Genomic DNA, 22,627 nt, shown 5'->3' on the forward strand with positions numbered 1-22,627 from the left:
AAAGGATTCATTCTGTCATTGGTGGAACCGCACTACTACCACTACCATTATTATCTTTTTCATTCCCATTCGTCACATGGCTTGTCATTCATCACGTATTCCCAACCTTGTCAAAAGTGAGGAACAGATATATATGTGCAATCAAGGACAGGTACTAGTTTTTTTTTTTTTTTTTTTTTTTTTTTTTTTTTTTTTTTTTTTTTTTTTTTTTTTTTTTTTGTGTCGCCCGCAGTAGGCAGCAATGTTCTTCTTTTCTCTCTTCCGCTGAGTACCGTCCTTGATTTACACCGGTCATTACGTCGGCGACCATTCTCTATGGTTGTTGGTAACGGAAGGAAGATAAAAGACAAAAGTCTTTGCGGTACGATCATTGGTCCTACCAGTCGCTGTGCGTACCTGACCGATGGTTTGATTTCGTCTCGAATATAGCACAAACGCGCAAAAANAAAAAAAAAAAAAAAAAAAAAAAAAAGATAAATAACAAACAATGTAAGGTCACGGGCACTCGTCATGACGAGATGCTTACTCCTTTCGAATGCCGGACAAAACTGCCTCAAAGATGCTGTCACACAAAGAAAACACGCCCTCACACCCCTCCGCCTCGCTCCGAATACCCGGTCGAGCGAGGACAACAAAAATGTGGTCTTGCAAAGAGTACACTCCTGCAGTACGTCCCGCCACAATTAAAAAAAGACCGCTCCAGGTTTTGGCGTCGTGGCGTTGTCGCATCTGGCGTCCAGCCATGTCTATGACGGAAGCCAAAAAAAGAACAAAGCAATCAAAAGGATGGCCATCACCAAAGCGGAGACATCATAGCCCAGTCAATGGCTGTAATGCCGTAACGCGGCAAAGGCGCTCAACCGGAGAACATGATGATGGCAAAAGAAAAGGACGACAGCAAGGTGGAGTGTATGCTCAACTAGATGCTCGGTGAGCCAAACGTCCTTGCGGCTGTTATATCCGCGAATTGACATGTTCAACAGGTACGGGCAGGGATCATCGACGTCGTATTCTACCATTGACGCAACGCATGGGCAGCGGCTGCTTGCATTCAAAAAGCACGAAAGGCATATCGTAAACATCACGTTTGACGATACCGAAAAAAAAAAAACATACTAGCCATGGGTTGAGGTGGCTCACCGGCGCATGCAGCCATCTCCCTGCCTGTGCGCGTGGGTGATAGCAGGATGCGATGCGGTAAAAAAAAGGCTGGGGGTTGCAGATCGAGGACGAACCCTTGTGCCAAGCCCGCCAGTTTATGGGGGGGTGCGCCACACATCAGTCACCGTCCTTGAAGTATATGAAGGGGATAGTTCGCTCGCCATCTCCTGCTTTGTATCTGCCCCCGAACCCCCGGACAAAGTTTGTCTTTCTTGTTCCCCCAGATATCGTTCGGAGTTGTGTTATGTCAAACGGGCTCGCCCCACACCGGTTCGAGATGATCTACCCAAACGAGTAAGTGTCATGCACTTACACACACCATGACCCCACAGAAACACACGCCCCCCACGGTGTCCCTCATCCACCCACTCTTCATCGGTATATCCTACCAAAAAAGACACCTTGCTGACAGTCTTCTCGTAGGATCAAGAAGGGTGCAGACTATGCAACCCGAAGTCGCCCCCATCTCGACAAGTGCTCGGCAAGTCCCATCTGGCGACTTGCTGTTGAGCGTGTCGTCGACCAGGCCGATGACCTAATCGTGCTGGCCGAGGTCGGTGGCCTGGACTACCCGACAGGCATCGCCAAGAAGAGCCAGCGGTCCATCGCTCGTGCAACCAGGATGTTGGCTCCGTTCTCCGAGAATATACCAGCCTGGAAGCTTGTCGTCGACTTTGCCGCCGTTCTCACCGTTCTGTTTAGCCTCCAGTATCACCTGGAGCCATTAGACCTTCTTCTCGCAGGTGTCGTTGGTACGTGGATAGCGTGCCGTGCCACCTTAGTTTGGGTACAGGCGGCGACCAAGGCGGCGAACGACATAAATTCGTATCTGGACGAGTTGTGCCTGGCCATGCCTCAGCTGTATGCTGCAGAGGAGGGATGCCTCACGCAGAGTGCCCAGGGTGCCCTGCTCGAGGTGTACATACTGATGGCACAGCATCTAATCCATAATTTGCGGTTTGTGGGGTCCCATCAGCGTGTACTCCTTCATCAGAGGGCATGGACCAGACTCGCCACCCAAAGCTCATCGGCAGTGTGGCAGCACAGAAAGTTAGTGGCAATTGCGGAAGCGGAATGCTTGAAAAGTAAAACTGCTCGAGAGCGCCTCGAAATTGTTCAACAGAAGCAGCCGTCTTATGGCAACGTTCCCGCACGGTTCGTTTCTCGCTTCCATGGTAGAGACGATGCTCTGCAGGCTATTGCAATAGCGCTACGTCCTGGGCAAGCCGGATGTGGTGAGCTGAGATCTTTTGTTCTCTTCGGCATTGGCGGGGTTGGAAAAACCGAGATAGCACATCAATACGTGGCCCAACATCGTAAAGATTATTCGACCATATTTTGGGTCAACGCCTCCAACGTTGAGACGTTGAGGGATGGCTTCGAGGAAATCGCCCAACTAATTGAGACAGAGCTTCAAGGCCCGCAGTCTCCTATGACCAGAGTCCACAACTGGCTGAATGACACAGGTAAGTCAGCCTGTCTGCCCCCAGTTTCCAATGACAGGTTAACTAACATGAAGGCAGACCAAACCTGGCTTATGGTAGTCGACGGTGCAGATGATCTGGAGATTTTGGAGAAATTTTGGCCAGGCAATGGTCGTGGTTCGGTACTTATCACGACACGAGACCATACAGGTGCGCAGGAACGAAGGTTGGACTCAGTTTACAATGTCCGGCCATTCAAACCCGCCGAAAGCGCCAAGTTCTTGTTAAACAGTATAGGGATGTACAATCCGTCCCCGGACGACCGAGAGGTCGCCAAAGGTATTACGTGTCGGCTCGGTCACCTCCCACTTACCCTCAACCAAGCCAGCGGGTTCATCGTGCGTAGGCAACTGTCACTGCGCGACTTCATGTACAAGTATAGGCTCCAGCCAGACGCGGAGGAGATCGACGAGCTGAAATCATGCGGAGGGTACCCGCGAAGCGTCGCTAGCGTATGGGAGGACACATTCTCCAGGATCCCGGAAAAGTCTATGCTCTTTTTGAACATCCTTGCCTTTATGCGGTCCAAGGGGGTCAAAGAGGAGGTCCTCTATCTAGGATCCGTGCTCCTCAGAAGGGCACATCCAGAGATGGGGAGAGAGGGCTGGAAACTGATGCTCTTCATGAACGAGAGTATGGAGATGTCCGAGGCGCAGGAGGTTCTGCTCAAGTGGGGACTGATATCCCGGGATCCGCAGGCAGGTTTTGTGTCGATGCTCCGGGCGGTGCGGCAGCAGACCATACGCCGGTTGGGGAACGACGAGCGCGAGCACTTTTCTTTCATTGCAAGAGAAATACAGCGCCTCGTGGCGGAAAAGGAAGAGGGAGGAAAGGCTGAGAGGATGGTGTCGGGATTTGCGGGTTGCATGCAAAAGCAGCAGCCCGAAGCTGAGAAGCTCACCCCTGTGCGGCCGCCGGCGCTTTGCGAAGCCAGTTCACCGACCGGACCGCCGCGAGGGAAGACTAGGTCTGAATTTGCTGCAAATCTAGTAACCCAATCTCAGGCAGGAGATTGCCAGCGCGTGGTGCGACCGAGCATGATGAGGCCCAACCTGACAGCTCCACCATTGAAGAAGAGATCATTGGCGGATTTGGTGGCTTTTATGGCAACTCAACCGCCAGGAGGGAGTAAGAGCAGCGTGGCACCTGCCATTATGAGCACCGAGCGGGCCAGGGCGGCAGAGGCCAGGGCTTATCAGATGAGCGGGATGTCGCGGCCGAGTTCCTCGGAGGATCTACAGGCATCGGACTCTGAGGATTCTGAGACCGATACCTGAAGGAATGTATTGAGGATGTGCGTGAAGATCGCAGGGACGCTCTTTTCTCCTTTATCGAGAAGGTGTGCTGAGCCTCCTTTTATCGAAGTTTGTCTTTGGATGGCCTCTGAGTTCGTCATGGGTCCTGGTTTCTTTTTTTGGGTTCTTTGTTTTCACTGGATCGGGTAGCGAGCATTGTAAAAATACCTTTGGGAACTGAAATACGAGTACTAAACTGTTACTCCAAGTCAGCGTTGTATGAGCTTCAAATTGAACACACTGTTTTGTGGTGGGATACATACCTACTGACAGTATCAGGGAACGTGTGCCCAGAGCTATACCCCACAATAAGTGCTATCATCTTCATCCATAAAGATATCTCTTATCCAAGTTCCTGCTAGATGGGACGGGGCCAATTCGGGACGTACCGCATAGCTTAAATGCATGGGACTGAAGAAAGTAAGCTAACCAAACACACCTCAACCCTCATCCCAAAAAAATCCTTTGAGCTCAACGATTACTTAAGACGGACTCTAGAACCAGTATGTCAAGTGACGTGAGAAAGTCTGCGAGAAACCCCCGAGGTGGTTTCATCTCGAAGGGCAGGTACTCATTGGGCGATTTAGACGTCTCGCCTGCTTTGCTGCGTTAGGTAGGTAGGATGATCTTCAAAAGATCCCTTTTGGAAGGTTGGGCTGTCTTGGCTGTTTTTCTACTTCGCACCTTCTGCTGATGAGGGGCTGCCGTCACTGTGCATCACTCCGTCAGCAACCCTGACCAAACAAAACCAAGCATTAGTTTCATTCCATTCTACACTTCGATTCAGCCACAGCTGCCATTGGTCTGTACTTTTATAGGGCAGTTCCCTCATGAAGCCTGGCCTCTTTCGCTGGCTGTCTGGATCAGTTGTAGATGCTATGATTAGTAGCTGGAGACTTACCAGGCGAGCGGGGGCGCAGCGCCTTTTCCCACGTCGCAGTCTGGAGAATGAGCACCACTCGACAAAAAGCATTCATATCAATCCAGAGGCAGCATCTTTACTCGGATACACATTGAAGCAGTCGCTTTTCTTGAAAAACACATACTTTCGAACAGCCTTTCCGGGCGCTGCCCCGCTCAAAAGTCGCTCGCGATGGATCCTGTTTCCGCCGCTGGCTTTGCCTCGAGCATCATCACCTTCATCGACTTCTCCACAAAGCTCATCAAGACCTCGTAAGATCTCTACAGGGTAGGGGAAGATAAAGAGCACAAACAGATCAGCAATGTCCTCGAGGAATACAAGGCCATCGCGAATGGACTTCGGGAACCGGCTTCAGCGTCAGACTCTCGAGACGGCGAGCACTGGGTGAAGTTGCGAGAGCTCGCTAACCAGTGCACTGATCTAGCCGTCAAGCTGGCCACGTTGTTGAATGACCTCAAGCTCAAGCAGGGGAACAAAGCTTGGCGCAGTTTGGAGTCGAAATGGAAAAGCATGCGCAAGGAAAAAGACATTGCGAATATAGAACAAAAGCTCGATTCTCTTAGAGGCCAAGTTTTGGTGTGGATGAACTTTGTAATGATGTGATTTATTGTTTTATAATCCCTTATTTCTTCAGACTCTCGATTGACTTTAGTATGCAGTGAGGGACATGCGTTACTCAAAGCGCATGCAGCAGAGATTCAAGCACAAGGCATGCGTCTATCCGTAGCCGAGAAAGAAGCCCTTGCTAAGGCCCAGGATGAGACGAATCAACTCAGCAAAAAGATTCACACTGTATATTGGGAATGCCAAGAACGCGTTTTGCCATAACTCTAATAGATACCTTTCCTGTCATAAGGACTAGCAGAAAGTATTTTCTCGAAGTGGAAAAGACGATTAGGACTTTTCGAAGAACACCCTGTGCAATCCCCGCCGAGTATAAGTACCGTAAAGGCCCAATTCCATGGCACTTTTCGCATGGTTCAAGTCTACCGGATTTTGTCGCACCAGTACCAACATATTCCTTTCACGATATTTCGCCTGTCCACATGCTAGCTCACCATGGGGGACTTTCCCGGCTCTTCAGATTTGGTGTTGCAACGCGTTAGAAAGGATCCTTCACTCATCCTGCCGAGCTAATATGGCCCCAGCCTCCTTTTCTCAGCTTCCTGTGGCAATTACACCGGAGTATCTGAAGTTCTGACGGGTTTGTTGGTCGCGGGAGCTTCCCCTAACGCCAGATTATTTGTTAAGTTCGACCTTGAAAAGCCTCGACAGTTCTATCAAGAGAATCTCTCATCAGCTCTTCTACATGGCTTGCTTGGTCCGACAATCTGGTCAACATTTCTGGTAACCCTATTTAACAAAGGCCCAGATCGCTATTTGAGAGAAGATGAAAGCTTGTTCAGGTGTGGTGGGAATATTTTTTGAAAACATGCACTTGCTACTTCGATACGGTGCCAGTTCAGATGTCTTTTTCTCGTCCAAGCCGCTGGACCCCCTGTTCGGCGATGGTCAGGATCCATCAGACATTCCTGAGAGGTCAGACGTATACACAGAGCACAACGAGGACGCAGTTCTGCGTGGCAGGGAGAAATTGGTCTGTGTCACTATTGAAGACTTCATCCTTTTTTTGTTTTATCTGCTTTATTTTTGTATATTTAGATGCACAACATACCATAACCCAGAAGTTTGGCATCCCGGTCCTGGTCGGATCGGTTGGTTTAGAAGTATAAATCGGACGCTGCAGATTAGTGCAACAACCCGGCTTGGACCCTCCCATCTGAGGCTGCCCGACTACCATCTCCACTCCTGAGTAACGATCCCTGCCCGATATCTACAATACATAATTTATATACCTATATATATATGCGACTTAATTCCTGCCCGTCTATCAACCAGTGTAAGGACTGGTGACTGAGCGATCAGAGTCGTAACCCGAGTCAGCGTCACTAATCAAGTCAGAATCATCAGAAGACTCGCAACCGCGGCCACGATGAGCACCGATGGCACCGTGAGGCCTGACTATGGTTCCGTGCTGCTTGATTGGGGTGGCGATGGCCGTGATTCCGACCGCCAGGATAGCGACAAGTTTGAAAAACTGCATTTTTATCCGTTGCCGTGTGTGAAGTAGTGGAAAAGAAGAGAAAAGAAAACCAACTTCTGTTTTGTGAAAGTGGATAAGCAGTTGTACGGGGAAAGAATGGACAGATATCTAATTTAAAGCTGTAAGTCTGTTGGGGGATGAAGAGGAGACACTAATTGTCGTTGTGAAAGATGGCAAATGTCTGTTTTATATGTAAATTCCAACTATACCCAGATGTACATTCTCTGGGTCTATAGCTCTATCTATAGACTCGGACTTTACCAAGAACATCAAGGCCCGGCCGGACCAGAAATTTTGAAAGAATATACCCTGAGATCTGCAAATCAATGCGGTGATTCGGCCCGGTTCTCTCCAACTCCAGGCTGCCTGACTACCTACTCGGCGAACCACTCGAGTCGCAGAGGGGATATTTGGCAATACTATAGTGGAGAGGACATGGATAAGGGACAGGTTCAGATACAAAATGTCCCTTTGCTGCATATATTGGTGGTCCTTTCTTAACTTCCCATTCCAAGGTGTGTCGAACGGAATCCTGCGTTCCGGAGGCTATCTGATGGGCATATCGGAGAGTCAGCCGCATAGTCTCGACATACTACGGGTGCAGGCAAAAAAGACCACCCCTTGCAACTGTTTGTGTATGCGTGGGCCTTGACCAGCCTAACTGTCCGTGGAGAGCTTTAGGTACCTACTGCATAGTAAATTTACTTTTTTGTACAAAACTATCACCAAAATCGGGAACCCCCACAATGCCCACAGCGCTGTGCTAACTGTTCAGGGATGGTGACTTTTACCCCTACCCCTACAGTAGAGTCTCACAAAAAAATAAAAATAAAACTCTTTGCGAAAAGTTCAGGGCTTGAAGTCAGGGCAAACGCGCAGCGGGCAGGGAGCCTACGAGGCCTGGCAATCAACTTCGTGAACACGAACAATGAAATCCGGGGCAAGTCCCAAAAATAGAGTGCACACATATACTGACGTTTTCATGCAGAGCGCCCGCGAGTACGCTGGACCAAAGCCTCTCGAATACAGCCGCAAGAAAACACCGCTTCATATCAACCCTCAAAGAACCCCAGTCGGGTATCCTCCTCGGCGAGGTGCCTGTTTTACCCCAATTTATGGGAATCATTGCTACTAGATTGCATTTGATGCCAATTAGTGTATCAACTCTGGTTGTATTAGTGCATAAAAATTTCGTTTTATACAGCGGGCGAGCGCTTATTTTGTCCCGCACGATATAGGGGGTCACTCCCGTTACAGAGCAGTAGTACAAACCTGGGAGTGTTAGGAACCGTCATATAGCAGTACTCGCACTAAACGCCCATGTTCTTCCGTGTAAGTATATTGTATCTGATGATGGTTCCAATTGTCTGTAATTTTCTTTACTCTACCCCCGGGTCATCACTACAATCCCTCCAATCCCTCCCATAATTCTAGACCCCAGGCTTAGGAGCCCGCTGAAGGTGAATGCTTCTTCCGGTTTGGGTGCCCGACTACTTTAGGAAAATAACTCGAAATGCGAGGTGCTTCATAGCCGACGACTCAAAAAGGACCCAGACGCAGAAGGCACCTGAGCAGATCGACCCATAACGCATCTAATTGCGGACAAAAGTTTGGCAGGCATAACATGCTGAGTTTAATGGGCTAGCAGTATGAGCAAAACGCGCGACGGACAGGTGGGGGAAATCTTTACTCTTTATACTCTTTGTAGACCTCAAAAAAAGAACCTTTGGCAGAATTCTCCTCGCCAAAGTTGCCTCTTTTCGGCAACAATTATTAGAAGCTTTGGGTTATGCGGACTAACGTGTCGATGGTCACCTGCTGACTGAGGTCTGATTTTCTCAGCATGCGAAAATTTCAATCTTTTGAATGCTATGAGCAAAATCGGAAGATTCAGGGGCCCAGTCCCTTTTTCTAGGAGGAGAAAGCAGTATATATGCGTGGTTGTTTTAAACTTTTGTTGGTGGCCAAATTCTACCGATATTCTTGTTGTTGCTACATAAGGGTCCTATGTTTCCCGACGCAATCAGTATAAAGATTGACCGCTTGGTATACAGATCCATTGCGAATTTGCTGGCGTATGCATGAAAGCCCTTTTATTTATTTGTTGTTGGGTCACTTGCCTTCTCCCAGTTGGGATCATCTAACATATATTACGTGCCTTAACACGAATGCATGGAGTTTATCAAAGCATAGGCTTATAACAAGTGCATAACCTCCTACATAATATTTAAATGTTGCACTCCAGAAGGAGCGCTTTTACATTCGCGCCTCCTTTTCTCAAACTCTTCACTTCTCCACTGGAGGCACATAAGCGCAGTTGTGTGTAATCGACTTTTATATTCAAATTTGCCTGACGAGGAGCACTAATTTCGACTATACACGGCCTGGTCTCCCGCGACGATTGGAAACGTGGCCTGATCGTCCGAGAGTGTCCCATGGCCCCCGATATAGCCATCGTCTGCGGCTAGCATATCTTGGGATGAGTTCCTGGTTATGTATTCCTTCCTTATTGATAACCCGCCAAGGCCCGTGCCGTACGCCTCCGGAGATGTTTCTGTGAACTGGCCGGCCTGGTCGAGGTTGATCATCTGGCGGCTAATCGCAATGCAAAGGAAGGCCACCCTAGAGTCTAGCGCATATCGTCCAAAAGTTTCAAATCGTACAAAGTGCTTTTTGGAAATTTACAACGATAAAAAAAGGGTTTTTATCCGGGTGTTCTCACAATATTCTGGCTTATATCGTAATCCACCTTGCCACCTAGGATAAACCCGCATTTACCGGTGCTATCACAAAACGGCCGCATTTCGGAAAGGTTTCGTCAATAGTTGACAGATGTTTTAAAAACAGAGGGGCGTGCGACGACGTGTGTGAGACGGTAAGGTCGTTAAAGACAGAGAAAACCCCAAAACACCGTACCTACCAATAAACTCGACTAAAATAGGTGGCACACCTGCTGGTATGCAAAGCGACAAAAGTCGTCTGGGATGGCCTCTGGACTCGATTCGGGTAAACCACCGTGAATCTTCTGTCGCTCCTATTAGGCCTGTTGATCATCTCGGCTCAGATAATTTACAAACGTCCATCTACACCTACCTCCTGTCAAGGTCTTACGAAGACACATTAAAGCCTCGTAGTTTGCGCCTAGGATAGCTGATCAAGGCCCTAAAACTTTCGCTTCAAGAACTGCGGGTCTGTGCGCGGTTCTCCGGCTCAGGAGTGACCCCCGAATCAGTCTCCGACAGCAGTTAACTGCATGTATTGTTCCGATTTCATGGTTATCCACAAAGAAAAAAAAAACAAAGAATTAGAGCTCTTGGATCAAGATATTTCCATGCTCCGCGTCAAACTTGGGGGAGACTGAGAGCTCTGATTCGACCTTGTAGAAGCTGCCGTCAAATTTATATGACCATGTTTTTGCTTGCCAGTTCGTTGACTTGGTCTTCTCATTGGTGATGTCGCTCCAAGACAGAACGATGCTGCTGTTTGTGATATCTTCATGCTTTGACACGACAACATCCCCGGGCTTGAGGAAAAATGGCATCGTGGATTTGGAAACGAAGCCCCGATCAAATAGTTCCTCCACATCATCAGCATACACATCGCGGTAACCTTGATCGATCCAATTCGAAAGCAAGCGCATTTGACTCCTATGAGGCTCTTCCATAGCCTCGAGTGCCTGGCTAGTGCGATAGTAGTACCAAAAGAGAAACGGGGACGGTATGGGGTCTCCAGAGTCCCATTCTGGAAAGTCGGTTTTTTGCAGTTGGTTGTGCTGCCACAAAGGTGTTGACAGCGGCCTTAATAGGTTCTGAAAGTAAGGAAATCGACTCTTTGTAGAAAGCTGGCTCTGGTATTGGTAAGCCTCTGGCTTGAGCATCAAGTAGCTCTTCAGTTTGATGCTGATGCGAATAGTGTTTGTACACAACAAATGCGAGCTCCGGCCTGTGCTGAAGGTACGCATGCTCATCACCAACTAGGAGGTTTCCCTTTAGGTTAAACTTGGTTTTATTGCCGTCACGGACGGTCCACGAAGGCTTCTCCAAGAATGTCATATGTTGGCCATCAATCTTGTGCAGCACTTGCCATGTGGTGGAGTAAAGTGAGTTCTGCAGCCGTCGCAACTTTGTGATCGCATGCTCGATTTCTAAGGCCGAGGGTACTGTTAACAGGATTGAGGATACTTCCTCTGAGGCGCTCGTTCTTGTAATCGAGAATGAGTGTTTATTTTCAAGGAGAGCATTAACCGTGGCACTTAGAATATTCATCGTGTTGATTTTGGGTTCAACGAATTTCCGGGTCAATCGCTCTAGTTGTTCCATATCTAGGCGGGCGCCGAGTTTGCAGATCAAGGTCCTCTTTCTCAACTATGGAGCGCAAAGGTTGCCAGGCCCAGACCCTCTGTGTTCGTTAGGGATAGTAGTGCCTGTCAAGGTCAGCCAGACACCAGTGAAGAAACGAAAATATTGCGGTGGCGGAAAGGGCAGATTGCATCCGAACGGGAAGGGGCGTCGTTATTTTTGAGTAGCTGCGCTGGGACTCCACGGTGGAGGTGGTAGGTGGAGCACAATTGCGGCCCGTACCTTTCGACTGTCAATTAGCGCCGTTCACAAGCAGCCTTAGGGCCTCGGGGCCTCTTCTCACCAGTCCATCTGATATGGCTAAAATATCGGCAACCTGGCCGACCTGGTTGCGGAGTAGTTAGTCAAAGCAACAATGCAAAACAAAAGCCATACGACTTCACAGAAGACAGTTCTTTCTTCACTTGAAACTGTAACTTTGATTGTCTCAATTCAGGTCTGGGTACAATTGAGGGTGACACAAGATCCCAAAACTGCAACTTTCGCTTGGCCAGTCAGTGATTGGCCGCTGTCGATTTCAAATGGGGTATATTATTGTGGAACCAGGCTAAGTGCACATTATCGGAAGCCCGTTGCTCTTCCTATACAACGGTTGAACTCCTCTTCTCTTCCTTGCCGACTCTATCACGAACCGGCTGATATGATGTAAAAGACTAGATTCTCGCCATCCACAGACGGAAACTTAGATGTAGAGGTTTCCATTTTTCGGCTCCACGACCATATGGTCCTGACCTGCAAACCCGAGATGCATAATGGGTTCTTCACCTTCCGCCAGCTGCATTCCCTCCACCTCCTGGGCGAGGCTTGGAGTTAGCGGCATCGCACCCCAACGAACTTTGCCCTGAGTCACCTTTTTCAGGTACTCCGCAGCACTTTGTTCTCGCAAAATTGCGGTATCTGAGTCCGGGGCTGAAAGCTGCGACGGAACCGGCACGTGGCATGCTGCGGAAATTACCATCGAGTTGGTTCCTCCTAGCACCATTTGGCCCTTGAGCCTCCGCTGTCGGAAAAGAAGGGGAGAAAGAGCAATTATGCAGCTACAGATGAAGGTGATGGTGATAGATTGGCTGGAGAATCCGATTGCGACAGCGGCGTCTTTGGAGACACCCAGATACGGTTGGAGCCCCTTGAGGGATCTATGATTGAACCCATGATCTAGTGTTGCATGTAAGTAAGTTAGGTCAGTATGCAGGTACTTACTTTTTTTCAAATATTCGTCAACGCGTCAACACACTCGGAGAACTTACCCCCCTCCAGAATCATTACATAGAGGCAGTTCGAGATAAGCCAATGCATCAATATACTTGCTGTCAGAAGCGGCACGCTGTACCTGTAAGGCAGTTGAAGTCTGTAGGTGGAGATCTGCTCCCCTGTTGGATATGAAACTCTAAGAGGCTTGTAGGACTCCGCATACGAGTTCCACTCTTGCTCAACTTGCAGTTGCGTGAAGAGCGTGTTGATAGCAAGATAGCAGAAGGAAAATATGATCTGAGGAATGTTGATAATCAACAAGACTTGCAGATAAGTAAGCTCAACTCCAAAGGCTAAAAGGACATTGTTGCTGTTCGTGGAGGGACCGAATTCGGTAGGCCTGGTAGAGAGGATTAATGGAACGAAGTGTCACAGTGTCTCTAGGCCAGTCTTGAAGATGTGAACTTACGGCGAATTCCAATTGGCGATTATCACGGCTGCAAAAACGCCGGTCAATGCAAAAAACGCAGGGTAATAGATTTGAACCCACAATGCTTTTGAGACAACGGACCCCAACCTCGTTGGACCAGCCTGCCAGCGACGCGCCGGTCGCGCAAAGGTCACGACCTGCTCCAATTTTTCGTGTTGCTGCCTCTCAGAGTAGTCAAGAGCTTGGACATCGTCGAAGGACAATGTGCCTAAACCTCGTGTGACGTGGTCGGGCGTAGATATGAAGGATTCGATGGCATCACCAGGAGTAACCAACGGCGTACTCTCTAGTTTTCGCACCAGCACGGCGCTTGTGACAACTTTTAAGAGCACACATATAATGACAACTAGGAGTAGGATGTTGGATAGTCGAACCTGGCAGCTCTCTATCGGCTCAGCCAGGCAGTGGCTGATTTGGAGTGTTCTTAACCTGGGTACATACCCCATTGCCATCTCCCTTGACTGTGTGGTCCCGTTCAATCCGTCATCTTGGAAAGATATGATTTTCACATCCTTTGGGAGATTGTTCCAATCTGGAGCATCTGTCCCAAGCCCAAGAATGCGGCCACAGCTTTGGGCCGTAACTCTCCGATCTTCATGCCATCTCTCCCAGATAAGACACTCATTCCATGACCATAGGGAATTGATCTTCGATGGAGGAACATGAGAGTCCCATTGGGCTGACAGGTTGCTGCTTTGGTTGAAGCCGTAAACATCGGTGCGCCGCCATCCTTTACTTTCGGGTAGGCCAGTGTTGACAATGATGACAAGATTGCCATATTTAGTCCGCAGTTGACTGGTTCTGTATTCGGCCATGCATGTCTCAAGATCCAACCTATCCCAGCTCGCCCCATCTCGAGCTGTCTCAGAAACATATTTTGGCAGCTCAGTCCAATACATCTCCAGGGGGTATCTTCGACCAAAGCCTCCAACCATTGTCTGAACTGGAGATGAGAATCCAGATGGCGACAAACTCGCTCCTGGGAGCCAGTAATCCGACCTTTGTACAAAGCTTTCCGCAGCTATCGTTAGGTTGAAAGATGCAATTTGGTATTTGGTCTCGTAGATTGCGCTGTTGAAGAATAGGTGGATGGGTACTGAGCTCAGCAGGAGAAGAAGCCAGCATATCTTTTTGGTACCAGAGAGCCATTGCACATTCCTCAGAGACTGAAACCCGATGTCGACTGATCGGAGGTATTCATGAGCAGCGTTGATCTCAGGTCGAGATGGCGAGGTAACAACCTGCATGAAGAAGTCGGATGAGGCCAAGATGCCTGTCGAGATGATGTTCAGTAGCAGGTGGAAAATGATGCTTAGTCTCGATGTGTGTTTACATCGGCCGCGGTATATCGGACTAGTGCCAAGGATCGAGTGTTGCTCCTGCCATGATACAGAGAAGAAAAGAAGTATGGATAGGACCAGGGCACATGTACAGGCAAGCAGTAGGTTGTAAATTCCAGTGCGCCGCCATCCGTGTTCTGGGAGGAAGTCTAGTAAGGGCTTGAATCGGTTCTTGAGGTCGGTTCTGAAGGAGTTGAATGTGAGATTCATTGTGCGGGTTTTTGTGTCAGTTGATTGTGGGACTGGGTGAACATATGCCGCACGAGGCTTTTGTGGCAAGAAATTCTGCTTCTGTAGGAATGGGAAGCGATTAGGAAAATGGCTAAGAACCTGTGGGATCATGGAGTATTTTCATTCCGTTTTCAGTGTCTGGTACCTCTGGCAGATTAAGTATCCAAGGTACTTACCTACAAACCAGTTAGGTACAGTCTTGGGTATGAGATATGTGGCGTGGCAGCAGGTAAGCCCGATTGGCCTACCTTGATGTTGGTTTTTGTCGGGGTAGGAGGCCTTGGAGGCCTACCAGTAAGGCTCCATCCCCTAGCTACCGAGATGCAGCCACCAGATGGAAATGGTGACACAATATGCAGACCCCTCTCAGAAGTGCATGATGGCTGTGTCGTTTCCATCATATTTATTTTTCCACTTCAAACCAAGTCAATCACTCAAAACGAGGTTAGTAGTCGAAAGTTACCAGATAGATAGCTCCCTTATCACTCCTCAGTCCTGATACAAAGTACTCGTGGACTTTCAAGGGGCCAAGATAAGAATCAAATGGACCCAGACACGAATAGAAACAATCGCAGAGGATGACATGATGGGGCGCCAGAGCCCAATGAAGTTGAAATCTTCTACATTGCTAGAGATACCGACTAATCTTTGAGGTTGGGCTCTCATATGGGCTGTATATGTAGCTATGGTGCCTGTGTGACCTCCTTGTTTAACACTCTGCCATTCCCTGACCTATCGAGACCACAAATCAAGGCCTTACACGTGTACATGCGGCTGCCCCTGGTGCGAGTTATCATCAGGGACTGGATGGCAAGGTGCTTCGTGTGCCACGACAGACTTGTTCGTCGTGGGCAGCGCTACCATCCAGGCTGGGAGCCGGAGAAGAATTTGCCATTGATCTGCTCCCTACCGACACATCGAGCAGAGAGACGGCCGGCAATGTCCTTGCCTGGACGCTGTCATTCTTATATACAGCGAGAGGTGTGCCGTCAGGTTGAAAGGCAAGCGTCGGCTTCTTAGTAAGAAACTCAAGTCGTTGTCGCCGCTTCTGCGGGTAGCATCGAGCGCGACTGATTGTGATTATCGCACTGACGAGCCTTCTCGTGATTAGGTTCGGTGAGCTTGTGCCTGTTTAAGATCCCGTCGGTTTGGTCTAAGGGAATACGTACACGATGGCAGTAATGGTCACAATCGAAGGTAGGGAACCATAACCTCTTGCGATGCGATCAAGAATTGGAATAGCAATGATGCACAGGATTGCAACGAGTGTAATGCTGGCCTCCGAGATGAGGAAGTACTCAAGATGGAAGCCAGGAGCTCGAGGGTAAATATAATGGAGCATCCTGAGAATGTCCCAAATAAGGAGCAGGCAGAAGTAGATGATCTAAGTATTGAGCCATTAGTTTCTTGGCTCTGCACTTTCTGGAGCCAACAGATATTACTATACCGCGATTGCTGACAAAAATTCTCTGTGGCTCCAAGTCTCGTTTCCTTTTTCATCCCTGATAGGTCCGAGTCCATACAGGTAATCATTGCTGACTGGTATCGCCACCGTTGCCAAAACCAAGCGAATGAGCCTCAGGCACTTTCTGCGACAGAACTGGAAAGCCGGATGCCTTGTAGTCCCGGGCACAGCTTCCCAGACTTGCGGAGGTAACTGTGGTGGTTGACCAGTGTCTTCGAGATGCCGTTCTCCATCGTCATTGTTGCTGACCGGCAGATCTTGCAAGGCGATGTCTTTTGGTGCGTGATGCTTCCAGAGCTTGATAGGAAATCCGAGTTGCATCTTCATTTTTCTTGTTGGCAATATACGGCCATCGAAAAAGTGTTTGGAGGAAAACAGAAGGTAGGTACTCGATTAAGCTGAAAAACTGTGTCGTATTTATCTTCATCTTCATACGTTTATTTCTGCCAAAGTAGTCAAGCTTGTCGTCGGCACCACACATCCAAACTTGTCGAGGCCATGCAGAAAGGGGGTGGCAAAATGGAGTCTCCATCTGCTCCGGAGAAAAGAGGCAGCCAGACAAGCATCCAGAGACGGCCACTAGCTGTTCTCACAAGGCACACAAGATTGTGTCACCGACCTCGTCAGCACCAGTAGCAAGGACACGACGAGGATCTATATGCCCGTCTGAGAATTCGATGAAACATGAAACTGACTACCCAATGTCCAATGGGCCGCACAAGGTTTCTAATCAGGATTAGTCTTCTCCCAAACTTTAGAAGCACCGGCATTGTTTACAACTCCACTCTACACGAATTCGTATATTCGGATTGCTGTAAAGGACAATGTTATCCTCGTAGTACATTTAGTAAGTGGCCAGCTGTATGGGACTCTGCGGATATAACTGAAGTCAAGCTTTGGCTTTTGGATCCTTTGAAAAGAAGAAGGTACCGAGTATCTAGAGCTATAGAAAGTTCCTTGTTAGGCTGTGAGCGACTAATTCACAGCCGAAATCTGTCGCTCAGCCACGGCCCCCAGGTACTTACTTTGTATTTGTGCATAATCAAGCGTCATGGGCTCGCAGACGTCATCATAACGCGGTTGAGAAAATAGCGAGCGCAGCACTGAGTGAATCGCTGCGCTGTGCTAGCGCTGCTGTGCAACCCTGCACCGCCCAAATTCAGACACGCCCGCTGCCAAGCTTTTGATAAATTCGCTGGTTGAAGCGTGCTTTGGGGGCTTTCGAGCACGGGGTTGGGCTAAGTATTTGCTTCAACAAAACCAAGCTTTTCCGCGTGTCAGGTCCCCACTGATTTTGATGAACGGTAGGTATCTATCAGATCAAGCCTTCGCTGTGAAACCCATGTGTTTGGGTCCGGGCCATGCCGTATCTAAAGGATTGGATGTCACCTGCAGTTATATGTCTGGGAATAGTACCCGAGAAGCACTTGCTTGGATGCATAGAGTCATTAGAGCTCCCAAAGCTTGACGCTCACTCTATTTCAAACCCCTCCCAGGGGTGGTGGCTGCTGACGGACTCCCATGAAAGCGGCTGGCGCTCTGGTGCTCTGCCCGCAACCGACGTCATTGAAACAGTTGGAACTGTTCCAGCCGACTCGGTCAGACTGAATGGAGGCACTGCTTTTCTTCTGCACCGCCTCTACGGAATACGACCTAGTTGCGTAGAGCCAGATGCTTTGAGAGCTGCACATGTGCAGTGACAACCTGGGAAATTCTCGGGCCATGCGCCGTTCAACCACTAGAAATGCGTGCTTTGACTTCCGAAAACTCTTGTTTTCTCGACCCCAACCAGACTCGGACAGCAAATCAGAGATACGGTGGATCTTTTCCGGACCAGATGCAGCTTCTAACGAGCTTAAACGGTAGAGCATGTTGAGATTGTATTGACATTTACCGCAGATCAGAGCAGGCGGTGTAAAATTCTTAATGGGAGCAATTCGGTGCATCGACTTGCCTTTTGGAGGACAAAAGTTCTTACATACCTACCCAGACTGGATTTCTCTTGATAGCCGACAATTTGTATGACCAGGCCCTCAATTTTTGTCGAGACGAGGACTGGAGAATAAAACTACACAGACGGATAAAGTCTAGAAAGGAGCGTTATAGACAGTATTTCCGGCAGAAACAAGCTGCTGATACCTCCTGCCCCTGGTATCGACACCATGCCTCTCCGTTGAACCCTGCATGTTTGGCCTGTCCTTCCCATTCCTCTTCAACGAGGTCCCGTCCCACAGCAGCAGCATTGAAAGATCTGGTCCATAGCGCCTAGTGACAAGCAGCGGCTTCTTCTTCAGTAATCCTCAAACTGAGTAGTAGCTTGCTGTATCAAGCCGGGGGGGAACTGTTATTATTTATCGCTCGCGAACCAGTCCTCACGAAGGGATACACGCCCGATGAACATATTTTGCCATACCGCAGGGGGACGCGGTAAGAATCTTGAGGCTAATGTTGACAACTGATGCTTGCTGGAGGGTACTACTAAAGCAACCCCTGATTGTGGAGTCGTTATTGTTCTCGCATGCGGCCAGGCTTTTTCAGACATCGCTGTCACCAGGTAGAATTGAATATGATGCTTTTCGATGAGTGGATTGGTGCAGGGAAGCTTTGACTCCCTTAGATACCTGGCACCTTTGTCTGGCTGGTTGTGATGTGGGTAGCTCATCCCTTGGATACTGGAATTGACCCATTGCGTTACCAAATCTTTGTTGGTGCTCACTTAATGACGTTCTGCTTTGAAATGGTGAGGTCTGCAACAACAAAAGGCTCTTTATAAGTTGTTGTTCAGGGGGTTTGTCTTTTTCAGTAGATTATCCTCATATAAGTTGGATGGTAGAAAACTGGACAGAATTGTACTCTATCCTTTCTCCTAACTTCACCTCAAAAAGCTTTTACACCTACAGAACCCCGATAATTATTCAATCATCGACCTGTCGTCGTACATGATCGTCAGCAATGGCCTCCTCCAGTAACCCACCCCACAGTCTTGTGGCGTTCACACCCCAAGGTCAAACCATTCGGCGCTTACCTGGCAGCAAGCCTGTCCCCAACACGGATGAGACCCCAATCAACCCGCTGGGGGATACTCTTAGATCATTTGGAGTTTCCAGCTACTTTGAAGCAAACTTGAACCATACAACCTTCCAAGACGTGGAATGCATGATTGTCGAGCTCACGGCCAAGGCCAAAGAGGAAGAGTCAAAGCACAAGAGGATCCTCGAGCGCATCGCCTCTTATGAGAAGGCCATGGAGATCCTCACGTTCTATATGATCTGGGACTACCAATCCGACAGGAACGAGCCGCACATGGGAAAGTTCAAGACCATGGCCAAAAAGCTCAGTAAGGCCCTCAACGATGAGCCTTTGGCTTTACTCCACGCCTGGGACGTCCTGTTCGACGCTGGGGCGCTTGGCCCCGCTGTCGTTCTACCACTGCCTGGATACTCTCGCTCTCAGGTGTACAAGGAACTCACCTTTGCATGCGCCGATTACTTCAAGCACCTGGGATCGGAGGCTTTGAAGAATGTGATCGGCCGACCCGGGACTATCCAGGGTAAGCAGTCCACCTGCAGCAAGAAGGATATCAAGTCGACCGGCCTCAGAGAGACCGTCAACGTCTGCACCAATATCAGCTGTTTCGAGACGTTCCAAGTATTCTACTACCGCGAGCGCGGGTGCTCCGGCAACATGCACGGGATGAAAGCCACGCCTGCACAAGGCAGGGATCTGTTCAACGGATGGGTGCGAATCCGCAACGGTTTATTGTACCATAACAGACCGGCTGCCGAAAAGACGGTAGCGGTTTATCGCGAGGCACTTTACTTGCTGGAGACGCGCGGACCGGCTGCTATTGAGGAGCTGGAGGAGACGAAGGAGATGCCCGATGTTCTTGCGGTGTTGAAAAAGAGTAAGAGGTCTGTTCGGGCGCTTGAAGCTTGAAAGACGCTATTCGAGCAGCCTTTGTCGTCGAATCTATGCGGGATTCATGGTTGAGCGTTTCTTATTGGTCAGGAATTTGGGTTAATACTTAGCGTGTTCGTGCTTCATTGCGCCTTGTTTTCTATGGTGTTTTTGGCTCTATGGTATCTTATCCCTTAATTGAACGGTTTCGAGTCACAATGGCTGCAAACTTGTAGGTAGCAGGGGGATCAAATGTCGATATGGAGCCGATAGTACCAAAATTCAAGGCGCTATCCCCGCGAGTGACAAGGCAAATCGCCCATCCTTCGTGTCAATGCAGTTGCTTTGTATGGGATATATCAGATGAAAAAGAGTATGCCTTGTCTGCCTATTTCAGGTCGGCTGAGGTGAACCGAGATTTCGGGTCTGCAAAAGCGGCCTGGCGTTTAGTTATAATCCCCGAGTGGATCGCTATGATTCAGCGGTTCAAGGTCACTAACAGTCCAACCAAAGGGCTGGTCAGACTCCACAATCAGTGGGGGCTTCCTTGTCAGTTACCAGCCCGCAATTTATACACAACCAAACACAGCCGCATTTTTCTACAAAGAATGATCCTCAAGATCAGGTGACAAAGGCAACCCAAAACATTGACCACAACTCTCCCTCTCATACCGCTGTGCAACATGTTGGCGTGCAATGTTGGCCGCAACCGCCCGCTGGGCGCATTGGGACGGCCGCATTTGTAGAATTATGATCCAATTAAAAGTAACTTAGACGCGGACACGGTATGCGGGAGAACTTGTTGCTCTCCCGAAATGGCCTTTTTTTTGCCTCGGCAGGTCGCGGGTAGAGGCCGTCCTGCAAAGGCGCCAGCGCAGCATCGAGGCACACCGGCATGATTTCCGCCACCAACACGAAGTACCCCACCTTGTATTGTCGGCGTTTGTCAAGTCTGTGGCTTTGGGTGCCTACGTTTTTATGGCCTAGATTCACCCTTCCATCACTTTTGATATAAGTTTAGGCCAGGGACCAGCTTGCATCATGCCATCTGTTCAACATTAAGGTCATCCCTAAACCGCATATCACGGCCGTTCATTGAATCCTGTCTGTTCATCTTCATCTTGCAAGATACCCAATCTACTCTTTTTCGCCGACCCCTTCCTTCCATTCTATCAACATGGCCTCCAAAGGGAAATCTAAGGAGCACCTACAAGGTTATCTTGAAGATCCTCCGGTGTATCAATGCCGGTCGTGCAACCGGGATTTCAAGACCCAGGAATCTCTGCGGCAGCACGCTCGCGACTCACCTGCTCACTCTCCATCTGTCACCTGTGACTTGTGCTACCGGACCTTCAACACCGACGAGGCTCTTGAACAGCACCGCAAGCACGCGAGGATTCATCAACCGGAGTCGCAACAGCCGCGTATCAAGACCCCTCTGGATGAGTTCTTCCTCTCCTTCGAGGGATTCGAGTACAACCCCGCTCACCCGCCGGCCAGGTCTTTTGAGCGTCTGGGATTTCATCACGACTGGGAAAGCAACAGCCCTGCGTACAAAAACGCCCGGAAAAAGTACCAGGATGCACTGAACAGTGAGCTGCAGATGTGGTACGGCTCGACTGATGACTTGAAGGCGTGGCATACGCTCTGCCGTGCCATCGGCATCAAGCCGCTGCCGGAGTCGTGCGGTCAATGCAAGAAGGTGAGCTCTAGTGGCAACTGATATAAACTTTTTAAAGTTTTAAAGGAAAAAAAAATAATGAAAATAGTCGAGCTGACTCTCAATCTAGGCTGTGCGCAAAAAGCACGTCAACATTGTCGACTTGATCGACTGGGCACGCCACCGGGAAACTAGCGATACACCAGTTCAGACATTCAGAAGTGTGGCACAGCTACAGACATATACCGTCGAGACGGACAAGATCTTCAGCAAAAAGAAGGCCAAGGCCGGTGCCCATGGCAAAAACACTGTGTTGAAGCACTTGCTGCGCACCATCTTTTGACGAGATCTTTTCTTGCCAGCAATAACCCCCAGAGATTGATGTTTTTATCATGATTCTTGTCACTTGTTCCCTGGCCGGAGATGTGTTCTGCAACAAGGAGAGGCGCAGGGCCTGAGCTGACTGTGCCAAGATCAGGAACCGGGAATTTGAGGGTTGGTGTCTTTTTTTTCTCGGTCTTTGTTACCACCTTTTGATATCTGGAGTTGGAGGTTTTGTTTCCAGTTACTTTCCCATGAACTAGGTAGTCACTTAGTACGCAAACCACGTGCAAAGTTGCAGCATCTGATAATGCCACAACTGTGGTGGCCGGATGCCTATCCAGAATGACGCTTCGATTGAGCCTACCATAGCAATGTGAACGACAAGAATACACTCTTTTTTTCCCCTTGTGGGCCAAATCTTCTTTTCTGCGTGAACTATAAGTGTTGATTCTGTGAATCTCTATCGCAAAAACAACTTTATATTGTACCACCCCAGTTTTTATGTACGGAATACCTGTGTGTATACATACCTGGGTACCTACAGTAGTTTCGTCGTAAATTGGCCCGTGTGTTATTTTGATGCTTGCATTACAAGTCGAATGCGCCCCATACTTCGAAATGTATTTCGGCAAAGGCATACAGCAGTCCAGACCCATTCAACTGTATATATGCATCACCCTTATTTCGTAGACGATGTTAATGTCT

The 22,627-nt window shown here is 49.0% G+C and overlaps 9 protein-coding genes across 9 annotated transcripts; 5 read left to right on the forward strand and 4 right to left on the reverse strand.

Annotated features, from left to right (window-relative positions):
• The first annotated feature begins 369 nt into the window (after positions 1–369).
• Positions 370–4,336, forward strand: PgNI_10316 (uncharacterized protein). Its single transcript, XM_031130289.1, has 4 exons — positions 370–930; positions 984–1,455; positions 1,585–2,627; positions 2,685–4,336. The coding sequence occupies exons 2-4, from the start codon at positions 1,259–1,261 to the stop codon at positions 3,920–3,922; spliced, it is 2,478 nt and encodes an 825-aa protein (XP_030980363.1). The 5' UTR covers positions 370–930; positions 984–1,258; the 3' UTR covers positions 3,923–4,336.
• Positions 4,337–5,033: 697 nt separating this feature from the next.
• PgNI_10317 (uncharacterized protein) lies at positions 5,034–5,465 on the forward strand (the record flags this gene model as incomplete). Its single annotated transcript, XM_031130290.1, is given in 2 exon segments — positions 5,034–5,113; positions 5,129–5,465. The coding sequence occupies 2 exon segments, from the start codon at positions 5,034–5,036 to the stop codon at positions 5,463–5,465; spliced, it is 417 nt and encodes a 138-aa protein (XP_030980364.1).
• An 829-nt stretch (positions 5,466–6,294) lies between these two features.
• On the forward strand, positions 6,295–6,595 carry PgNI_10318 (uncharacterized protein; the record flags this gene model as incomplete). Its single annotated transcript, XM_031130291.1, has 2 exons — positions 6,295–6,459; positions 6,548–6,595. 2 exons carry the CDS (start codon positions 6,295–6,297, stop codon positions 6,593–6,595), a joined length of 213 nt encoding a protein of 70 aa, XP_030980371.1.
• A 158-nt stretch (positions 6,596–6,753) lies between these two features.
• PgNI_10319 (uncharacterized protein) lies at positions 6,754–6,966 on the reverse strand (the record flags this gene model as incomplete). The annotated part of the gene is made up of 1 exon (XM_031130292.1): positions 6,754–6,966. The coding sequence occupies one exon, from the start codon at positions 6,964–6,966 to the stop codon at positions 6,754–6,756; it is 213 nt and encodes a 70-aa protein (XP_030980372.1).
• A 2,363-nt stretch (positions 6,967–9,329) lies between these two features.
• Positions 9,330–9,769, reverse strand: PgNI_10320 (uncharacterized protein; the record flags this gene model as incomplete). The annotated part of the gene is made up of 2 exons (XM_031130293.1): positions 9,330–9,635; positions 9,689–9,769. 2 exons carry the CDS (start codon positions 9,767–9,769, stop codon positions 9,330–9,332), a joined length of 387 nt encoding a protein of 128 aa, XP_030979918.1.
• Positions 9,770–10,270: 501 nt separating this feature from the next.
• Positions 10,271–10,927, reverse strand: PgNI_10321 (uncharacterized protein; the record flags this gene model as incomplete). Its single annotated transcript, XM_031130294.1, has 1 exon — positions 10,271–10,927. The coding sequence occupies one exon, from the start codon at positions 10,925–10,927 to the stop codon at positions 10,271–10,273; it is 657 nt and encodes a 218-aa protein (XP_030979917.1).
• An 823-nt stretch (positions 10,928–11,750) lies between these two features.
• PgNI_10322 (uncharacterized protein) lies at positions 11,751–16,508 on the reverse strand. Its single transcript, XM_031130295.1, has 6 exons — positions 16,024–16,508; positions 15,746–15,960; positions 15,491–15,673; positions 12,985–14,529; positions 12,572–12,915; positions 11,751–12,479 (listed from the first exon to the last, which is right to left on the reverse strand). The coding sequence occupies exons 1-6, from the start codon at positions 16,366–16,368 to the stop codon at positions 12,007–12,009; spliced, it is 3,105 nt and encodes a 1,034-aa protein (XP_030980197.1). The 5' UTR covers positions 16,369–16,508; the 3' UTR covers positions 11,751–12,006.
• A 2,485-nt stretch (positions 16,509–18,993) lies between these two features.
• PgNI_10323 (uncharacterized protein) lies at positions 18,994–19,977 on the forward strand (the record flags this gene model as incomplete). Its single annotated transcript, XM_031130296.1, has 1 exon — positions 18,994–19,977. One exon carries the CDS (start codon positions 18,994–18,996, stop codon positions 19,975–19,977), a length of 984 nt encoding a protein of 327 aa, XP_030979915.1.
• A 652-nt stretch (positions 19,978–20,629) lies between these two features.
• PgNI_10324 (uncharacterized protein) lies at positions 20,630–22,307 on the forward strand. The gene is made up of 2 exons (XM_031130297.1): positions 20,630–21,640; positions 21,729–22,307. The coding sequence occupies exons 1-2, from the start codon at positions 21,116–21,118 to the stop codon at positions 21,939–21,941; spliced, it is 738 nt and encodes a 245-aa protein (XP_030979914.1). The 5' UTR covers positions 20,630–21,115; the 3' UTR covers positions 21,942–22,307.
• Positions 22,308–22,627: the final 320 nt, after the last annotated feature.

The sequence above is a fragment of the Pyricularia grisea genome, chromosome VII (genome assembly GCF_004355905.1).
Source record: "Pyricularia grisea strain NI907 chromosome VII, whole genome shotgun sequence".
In the NCBI taxonomy this organism is placed as follows: Eukaryota; Fungi; Ascomycota; class Sordariomycetes; order Magnaporthales; family Pyriculariaceae; genus Pyricularia; species Pyricularia grisea.